The sequence below is a fragment of the Centruroides vittatus genome, unplaced genomic scaffold (assembly GCF_030686945.1).
Source record: "Centruroides vittatus isolate TY-2023 unplaced genomic scaffold, ASM3068694v2 contig_680, whole genome shotgun sequence".
Classification (NCBI taxonomy): Eukaryota; Metazoa; Arthropoda; class Arachnida; order Scorpiones; family Buthidae; genus Centruroides; species Centruroides vittatus.
The window spans coordinates 140,077-150,257 of NW_027122427.1; the positions used below are offsets into that span (position 1 = coordinate 140,077).

The following is a 10,181-nucleotide window of genomic DNA, read 5'->3' on the forward strand; positions in this document are numbered from 1 at the left end:
CAACGGGCCGGATAAAATTAGCCGAAAGCCTGCCTCTACACATTCCAGCTTGCTCCCACGACCTCTTCTCATATAACTTAGTCACTTCAGAGCCTTAAAAACAATTCATTGCTCAGATGTCAGCAACACTATTAATAAATTAAATTATATTAGAAGATTGGCAGTCTTACATCGTTTTAGGGGAATACTGTTGAAAAGTTGATCATGACATATCAGCAGACAAAGTTTTTGGAGTTATGCACTAAGATTTGTAAATGTGATATTGTTCTTTTTAAAAATTATAGTCTAGAATTATTCTTCAGGATTAGAAATTCTGATCAATAGATGCAGAAAAAGATAAATTGAGAAAGAATTGATGCAGGTTTAATTGCCATAATTTAAGTATAATATTTTTAGAGACTCTAGAAATTAAAGTTTCTAGGACAGTGGTACAAACAAGAATACTACATCAAGATTTAATTGTAGTTAATTTTAGAATAAAACCATAATAAGTATTTTAAAATATTATGTAAAACTGAAACTCTATCATATAAAACAAAATTTTCTCACATTTTTCTGACCATGTTAAACTAAAATCATGCAATTTGAGTACTGTGTAAATCAAGAGTTTTATGTATTATCAACAAATTATAGTTGTTACATATGTATTGATAAATTATGAGCATTAAAAATAAAATAAAAAATAACTTGCTATTTTCGTAACATGAATCCACAGAAAATACTATCATTGCTATTTCATTGAAAATAAATAATTTTATAAAATTACAAAATTTAATGTGTAAAATCACAAAAGTATCCAAACTGCTACTTGTTATACTATACTCTAAAATGGTGTAGCTGAGTTTGTTCCTGAAGTGTGCACACTTCAGGAATAAACAGTCTCTACAGCAAAGTCGACCTTCTTTTATGGGCTACTTTCCCCACTTCAATATGGAAAAATGCAATTATTTTTAATTAATATTTAAATTGTAAATTAATTTTATACTGTGCCGAAAACCTGGGAACATTTTTAACCATTTTTACATATTGAGATGGAGAAAGTAGCCTATAAAGAAAGGCCAACTCGGCCATAGAGACTGTTCCTGAAGTGTACAAAGGACGTTAAGAATTAAAAGAAGACACTTTTGTGATACTTCTACGCATCAAATTTGGTAATGTATTTTGTTCTGGCATGTTTTAATTATTTTTAATTAATGTTTTAATTGTAAATTTTATAAAATATATTTTATTCATCTAATCATTACAATTATTTACTAAAGTAAAATTAATTAAATTAAAGTATAAAAATAGTTTCACAATAATTATCTACACATTTATTAAAACATCATGTTACAGATTAAACATTATTTAAAATTACAGAAAATTAATTATAAGTTTAAAGGATACTTTCATAGGCAGTGACAAAATCATCATTTAAAAGCCAAGTTACAATGTTTTTAATATCAGACTTTAAAGGATGACCAACACAAGTATATACATTTTCTTCATTGACTATATCAAATGCCATAGCAGTACTCTAAAAATATAGCTTTTATAATTAGTATTAAAATATAAAAGAAATATATACAAATAAATAAATCATAATAGTAATAATAAGTGTGAGAATACAGGGTCATTACTGAGACCTAGTAACGCAACTAGCAAAACACATTCGCCCTGTCGGAACTTTCGGTCCGCTCACTGCGTCGAAGGATGGCTTTATCGAGCTTACATAGATCGGGATTCGGGAAAATTGTGATCTTGTCAGGACCGACACCAGTTAAACTAGTTTTAACGTGGTTTAACTCGCGTATATTAAAAGATGACTTTTAGGAGGACTGTTACTAGGGTTGGAGACCAAATTTGACCACAGCCCACTTTCAGGGACACTTTGTGGAATGGTGTTGAGATCCTTAGATAAATATCATTAGACTTATCATTCAAAAACTTTGTACTGCCCTTGTTCGTAGCAAATTACATGCAAGATTTTATTTCTTTAATTGAATTAATTCATAAAGAAACTTCACAAAAGTCGATAAATTTGCAAAGCCAAACAACTACCAGATTACATCAGGCTACTTTTCCACAATTGTATTTAATTAATTACTAAATAATTTGTCTCTAGAGGAAGGCGTTAGGTGCCATCTCTTATTAAATTTAATAATTATAATTTAATTAAAATTTATTGAATAATTTAGAATATTCTGGAAGAAAAGAATGTAATCCAGTGGTTGCTTGAATTAATTCAATTATAAATTGCATTAAACAAGAAACAACTCTTAACAATTTCTATTGTTAGATGTGAAGAATTTTAACAATTCTCAAATACCTGAAGTATATTTATAACTTTCCTCATATCACCTTGAGAAAGTTCCATTAATGCTGTTTTTCCATCATCAGTAATATTAATTCTATAAAAAAAAGTTATAACACATTGCAATTTATATATAAAATTCCAATCATTAAAATTTAATTTTCTTACTTTTCTTTCTCGACAATATAATTTAATCGAGGTTCTATTTGTTTGGGAGATAAAGGTCCAAATCTGAAACGTGTACAACGTGACTGAACAGCAGGAATAATTTTAGACAAATAATTGCAAATGATGCAGAATCTTGTATTATCAGTAAATTTTTCAATTACTGTAACAATTTAAATTTATATATACTAAATAAATATTCAACAAAAATAAAATTTAATTTAAATAAATTTTTTGTTAATCAATTTTATATAAAATCTAAAGCAGTGGTGAGGAAACTGGTCTGTAAGATGATTTTCTGTGGCCTACAAATAACTATAGATTATTATTATTATTATGTTGGGTGTAGTGGGTTATACTCAGTTGTCACTGGTTGCTGTGTACTTTGCCAGACTAGAGTCAAGGCATAGCAACCAAAACAAAACTAAAATTAAATAAGTGTGTCAGTGTCTATGTCTGTACTCAGAAATTTCCTAACAATATGGCATGTATTCAATATAGTGGCCTTCTGTAGTGTGATGTATGTGTTTCTATTCAATTGTAATGTTCCCAGGCTTGTGTGTAGTGTATGTGGTATGACATCTGTAGAGGAGAGAACAACAGGTATAATAAGCACCCTATCCATCCTCTACAGATTTCCTGGGCGAGTTCTGTGTACTTGCTAATTTTTTCAGTACATGTGTTTTGTACATTGTGAGTGCTTGAAATAGATATGTCTATAATGTATGTGATTTTATTGTGTTTGTCAATGAGTGTGATGTCTGGTCTGTTGTGGTAAATTGTTTTATCTGTGATTATGGCTCTGTCGTAGTACATTTTGTGTGTGTTGTTTTCCAATACTGTCTGTGGGATGTATTTGTAGTATGGTTCATGGATGTCTAATAATTTGTGTTTCTTTGCAAGCTCTTGGTATGTTATATTTGTTACTTGATTATGTCTATGTAAATCATCTGTCTGTGCCAAGAGTTTGCAACCAGAAGTGATGTGTTGTATAGTTTCTGGCATGACATGACATTTTCTGCATGTGTCATTTGTGAGTGTTGCATCTTTGAGTATGTGTTTTCTGTAGTTTTTAGTATTTATGACCTGATCCTGTATGGCGATCATGAATCCTTTCGTCTCCCCAAAGAGGCATCCCCGAGCTAACCAGCTGTTTGACACAGTTTTGTCAACAAAATCCTGGGCCAGATCATAAGGATGCCTGCCATGGAGTGCCTTTCGAGCCCACGATTGCTTAATGGTGTCTGTGCTTTTTATATGTTGCGTTGTGTCCATATGATGTGAGTGTAAGTTTAATGGTGTGTTATTCGAGTCTGCTAGAGTTACTGCTTTATGTAATTGTGATGTTTCTTGTTTCTTGTAGAAAAACTCTCGCAGTGACTGTATTTGTTTGTAGTGAAGGTTAACTATGTCAATCAGGCCACGTCCGCCATCTTTACGTGGAAGGGTTAATCTTTCTGTGGCGGATTTAGGATGATGTTGTTTATGCTTAGTAAGTGTAGTTCTTGTTTTCCTTTGGAGTTGATCGAGATCTGTGTAAGTCCAATGTATAACTCCAAAAGAATATGTAAGTACTGGAATGACATATGTGTTTATTGCTTTGACTGTATGTCTTGCATTTAACTCTGTTCTGAGAATAGCATTTAACCTACTTTGGTATTCTTTAATTAATCTTTGCTTTATTTGTGCATGTTCTGTTAGTTTGGCTTGTTAGAATCCTAAATACTTGTAGAACTCACCCTCTTCCATGGATTCAATATCTCCATTTTCAAGTGCAAAAAAAATCTCCTTTCTTCAAGACTCCTTTTTCTATGTGAAGTGTTTCGCATTTGTCTAGGCCAAACTCCATTTGTATGTCCTTGGTGTATGAATGTGTGATTTGTAGGAATTGATGAAGTTGTTTTTGTATGGATGCATAGTTTTATATCGTCCACGTACAGTACATGTAAACTGTGTTGTTTTTTCATGTCTGATATTGTAACCATGTTGCGTGTTGTTTAACATGTTAGATAATGGATTCAGGGCTAAGCAAAACTCAAGGAAAAATTCCTCACCTAATGAATATTTGGTTTGTTTGTATGGAAGTGTTATGAATCCTGAGATGTAGTGTTCTCCAGTGCTGCTTAGTGTTTTGGAAGAATGCAATGAGTGATGGATGTATTTTGTACATATGTAGAATATGTAGCAGCCAACTGTGTGGAACACTGTCGAATGCTTTTCTGTAGTCTATATATACCATATGTGTGTTTCTGTGTTGTTTGTGTGCTTGCCATAGAATGACTCAATCTGAGCAACTGTTCTTTGCATCCCGTGATTTCTACGGCAACCTTTTTGTTGTTCCGTAAGAATGTTGTGTTCTTCAACATGTTCGTAGATTTTGTTTGCAATACAGGTTGTCAATAATTTGTAGAGTTGAAAGACATGTAATTGACCTATATTGTGTACAGTCTGTGGTATTATTGTTTTTAGGTTTCATGAAGGTGATGCCTGGAATAAGAAATTTTTATTATTATTACTATTACTATTATTATAGATCATAATCCAAAAGAAAATAGACTCATTTTTTTAAAATCCATCTCTTGTAATTAAAAACCTAAAATTTTCATAATATGTATTTTAATTTTACAGATAAAATTTTAAAAAATTATGTGAAAATAAAATAAATTATTAGTTTTTATAGGAATATTTTTTTAATATATTAAAGGTCAATAATACTAAAAGACAGAAGAAAGTTTCTCAATTAATTTTGAACACAGGCAATTTTGTTAAATTAATCTTGGCAACACTAAAGAGGAAATAAAAAGGTGTTTTCCTTAAAAGTAATAAATGTACAATTTTTTTCCAATATAATTTTAATTATTTTACTGGGATTCAAGTATAAACAATTCTCTTATTTCTTTTGTGATTTGTAAACCAAAAAACTTTTTGGTGCAACATTCTACGCCGAATTTCAATTGTCTAGAATCACAGTGACTAAATTAACAATGCAAGTATTTGTATATAATTTATTCATACTGTAGTTATATATTCATTTTAAAATCTCTATATTTAGCAATTCTTCTTCAGTATAACATCTATAAGGAAAAAATTTATACAATACTTTTTAAAATAAGGTACCAATACAATTTGGGTTATGACAGAGTTAAACTATGATGGTTACGAATATTTTACATGTACAAAAAACAATTATGAAACACTTACGCTGTTATAAGTCTTATCGAGTGGACATTCGCTGTCAATGTAAGTGACAAACTGTCACTGGTTTACTGATCAACATTGTGCTTACTATATATGATGTCATACCAACATGATTCTATTTGCATTCCTTTGTTTAAATTTATATTATTTACGTGTCTACAAATTTCAATATGCTCTTTAAATCTATGTTAAAATTGATTTCCTTCTTTATGCAGAATTTTAATATTATGTAAGTTAGGTTTACAAAGATATTCATTTACATGTTGGGACCCAAGATGAACCTGCATACTGTAAATGGATGGCAGCCAGTTGTTTCTTAACGCTTTTATGTTTAATTTTCTTTTTTGTTTCTCCTATATAAACTTTAGGCAGGTCACATGTACACAGTATTCTATATAGTACTTGTAGGATTAATTTATCTGCTTCATTTAAAATTAATAGAGTAAAAAGTCCAGAAAAAGAAAGTAAAAGTCAATTCACAAAAACAAATCTAAATTGAAAATGACAGGAAAGAAAATATCTAATAGCAACAGGTTAATATTTGAAGAAAAGCCAAAAATTAAATAAATGAAATTTGAGTTTTCAGAACATTAAAATTTTATATATACCTCTTCTAAGAGCATTTTGGGCATCCTGTGTCATCGCATCAGCTTCATCTAATATAACAAGCTTGAAACCAGATCTACAGAAATTAATTATTATAGTTTTACTACCATTTACTTCATTTTTATAAATATTCCAAAATATTTAAATTCAGTTCATACTTGAATATTGTTCGTGTACTTGCAAAATTAAGGATCTGCTGTCTAACAACTCCGATACCCCGGTCATCTGACGCATTCAACTGAAAAATATACCTTACGTATAGCTATTTATACAGTGTAAGCTTTCAAATGTATAAATGTCTTTCCTAAATAAAGTTTGTAAGATTAGGTTTAATATAATATTTCCTTTTAGCTTTAGTTTAAACTATAGGTCTAAATCCAATTTCAAATTTAATGATATTTTTTAATATTACCTCTAATACCATGGATCCAAATTCTTTTTGGCTATAAATTTGTTTTGCGCATGCTAATATAGTAGAAGTTTTACCGGTACCCGGAGGACCATAAAACAAAAGATGAGGGAGTCGATCTTCTTGTATGAACCTATTTACTGAAAGTTATAAAATTTAATTTATAAACAAAAAAGTTTAATTTTATTTAATAAAGAAATCATAACAGAATTTCCATATTTTTAAAGTCTCTTAAATTCTGTTTTATTGTAAACAGACTCTTATTAATAACTCTCATATTTTTATGTTGTAAATGTAACAAAATGTGTATGTTTTTCTATTAAAAAAGTAAAATAATATGCATTAAATATCTTTTCTTGTCATATAAAAGTACAAGTGATTAATTCAAGTAACTTCATTTCTCAAAATGCATTTCAGCAAACTGTTTGGCTCCCTGCAATATAAAAAAATTCAAAACATTTTTCCCACTCAGCAATATATCATTTACAAATCTTCAATCATTGTACTTTTTATGCACAGTGATAATAAATTTACTTTGCCTGAGTAATTTTTTCTATTATTTATATGTCATTAAAATTCTTATACTCCTTTTGGCAGTGTCTGTGGTAAGGTATTAATGCCTCCCGTTTAATTGCATCATGTTTGTTTTTCTATTATAAAGTCTGTTTCTAATCAAACATCTAATGAATCAGTAAAACCAATATAGTTTTATATATATGGAGCATTCAATGCCATAACATTGTAAATGCTATTTTTCTTTAAATATGTTTTATTGAAGAAATAAATTCTAAATGTAATGTTTTCTGTTGCAAAAACAAAACTATTGTGGCAATAACGGTGCTGTAAGTGGTTGTATTTTGAAGTTGAATTTATGTGCAAGCCTTATGGAATTGTGTGCTTCATATATAGAAATACAAGAAAAATCTTACTTGTATTTATAATGTCTTCGTGAGAAATCAATTCATTTAATTTTGCTGGTCGATACTTTTCTACCCTGAAAAATAATGTACATATTTATATAAACATAAAATAATTAAATTATAAATAAACCATAAGATTTCATTATAAAATAACATTCAAATTCTCAGCAATATATATTACAATACTGTTGACCCTCAATAAAATAGACTAATAGGAGAAACAATGGTCTGATAATGCCAATTATCTGTTGTATCCAAAGATGTCATGGTCAGTTACAAAATGCGCTTTATGTAAGATGTGATAAGAGACAGTCTATATTGTGGTAAATATAAGGGAAACATTATACTTCCAAGCTTGATTATAAACAACAGTTACCAGTGTGGAGTCCCTATACTAAATTGAGATTCTCTCATTTACTTATATAGGATGGCACCAATCAGTTTTGTGGAGAAGTGAAGAAGAATTCAGGTCTAAAATTGTTACTATTTTTTTTACCATGTGGCATTTTAAAGGAAAGGTTGTCAACAAGTATTTTGCATAGTTAATATGCTATAAAAATATTGCCAAAATGTGATATGTCAAATGATATCAAACAACATGTAATTAGAACAAGAGATACTGGTAAAACAACTACAAACAACAAAAACATTAAAGATCAGTCAGAGTGCAATTTCAAAAGTATTAAAACAGCGTAAGAATGGTAAGTCGAAAAGTAAATGAAGTAATTGTGGATGGAAACATTACAGGGAGTTTGAAGGAAATATTTTGAATCGAAACAACATGTCTTCCAGTTTGCATTGAAAGTTCACATAGTTTTATTGTAAGGTGACCAATCATCCCTCCTTTAGGGGGAGAACAGTCCTTCTTTTGTAAGGTCTGTCCTCCCTCGAAAAGTGTCCTCCTACACGTCCTCCTTTTCGATATTTGAAAACTAATCTGTAAATGTCCATATTCGATTGATGCCGAGCCGATCCGTATGTGTAACATGACGTGTTTGTATTTGACACGACAATTCATCGAGACTTGGTACAGTGTGATGAGATGCAATTATGAGACGCACACTCGCATGGAAGACCTCGAGAGAGTGTGCCGCATGCAAATGGCTTCATTTATTCCTTACAGAAACACAACACAGCACATACGCATGCAGTAGACACTATTATAGTGCATTATCATTGCAATGAATAAAATGTTTCTTTTATTTATAGTATTTTTGGGTGTACTATAGATTACCACCTATGGAATTTCAGGACTTTGAGTATATATTTGAACTCAGAGGACCGAGACGAGTTCAATGGTACCCTACTTTTGGGCCGGAGGCAAAAAATAAGAAAGTTATCATTCTTTTTTCGGCAATCACGCAATGATCAGGAATCGTGTCGCTCTCTCCGCTAAGCCTATCAGGTGTTTAACAGGCAGTCCAGCAAGTCGGCCATATATACTTTCAACAAAGGCAGATGTTGATCCATGAGCACACTGATTGTCTACAGTTCAAGTTAAGTCCTTTTCGCACACCGTCATGCTCGTCAACCTTGGGGGCTATGGCTCCTCAGTCTCGCTTCACTCGCAGTCAGCTAGTACTACGAGCCAACCGTGCTATCGCGATCAGGAGTCACGATGCATAAACAAAAGGAAAAAAGGAACTGGCGTTCGACTGTTCATGCTCCTGACGGACTCCGGGGGAGGGGGGCCGGCAGGCTGCCAATTGTTTAACATCACTAGTTGTTGATTCACGGTAGTTCTTGAACAAAAAAAAAAAGGAAAGTGGCATTTGACTGTTCATGCAATTTCTTGCCTTTCAGAGTGCTTTTTTTAAATTTGTTTGCAGAGTTTACCGCGAGATGGCAGCACTAGCAACTACAGTGCCGTCTGCATGAAAGCATTAACCCATTAAAAAAGTATGATAACTTTCTTATTTTTTGTCTCCGGTCCAAAAGTAGAGTATCGTTGAACTCATCTCAGTCCCCTCAGTTCAGATATATACTCAAAGTTCCGAAATTCCATAGGTGGTAATCTATAGTATCCCCATATTTTTTCCTTCAATTTATTTGCGTCCTCCTTTTCATTGTAAAAAAGTTGGTCACCTTATTAATTGGGACCTCCTGAACCTAAGGTCTCGAGATTATGGAAAGAACAGGCGAACTGGGCATTTATGGGTCTACAATTTTTTCAAATTGCAGCCTAATAACCCTTTTGCATAGTCGTTTTTATCAGTTTTAAGGATGCAACTCATCATATAATCGTCAAGTATCACATTGTTTTACAATATAAACACTCACTAATTACTTACTAATTACCAACATAAAACACTTCCCTCAGACTAACAAATTCATTTATCTAGTTTAATTTTGATTATTATTAACGTAATTCGCGGAATAACTCAAAACGAAAATAAACCGTATTAACCAATATAAACAAAACAAAACTATAATTTCTTATACAAAAATATAATCATTTACCATGGTAAATTTATCTTTTTCTCCACCACGATGTCCTCTTCCACCGCCATTTTAAATTTCTCCCGCCAAACCTGCCAAATTACCGTCATTTACAATCGCCAAAATTCGTTAAAATTAAAATATACATTTT

At 31.2% G+C, this 10,181-nt stretch overlaps 1 protein-coding gene across 1 annotated transcript in view; it reads right to left on the reverse strand.

Moving 5' to 3' along the window:
• Positions 1–10,165, reverse strand: part of RfC3 (replication factor C subunit RfC3) — a 35,928-nt gene extending 25,763 nt beyond the window's left edge. Inside the window, exons 1-8 of the mRNA XM_067276207.1 lie at positions 10,052–10,165; positions 7,601–7,665; positions 6,675–6,811; positions 6,421–6,500; positions 6,265–6,338; positions 2,462–2,621; positions 2,309–2,390; positions 1,387–1,516 (exon numbers count right to left, since the gene is read on the reverse strand). Of these exons, the coding sequence (XP_067132308.1) occupies positions 1,387–1,516; positions 2,309–2,390; positions 2,462–2,621; positions 6,265–6,338; positions 6,421–6,500; positions 6,675–6,811; positions 7,601–7,665; positions 10,052–10,140 (817 nt within the window). The 5' untranslated portion in view covers positions 10,141–10,165. The remainder of the gene's footprint in view (positions 1–1,386; positions 1,517–2,308; positions 2,391–2,461; positions 2,622–6,264; positions 6,339–6,420; positions 6,501–6,674; positions 6,812–7,600; positions 7,666–10,051) is intronic.
• Positions 10,166–10,181: the final 16 nt, after the last annotated feature.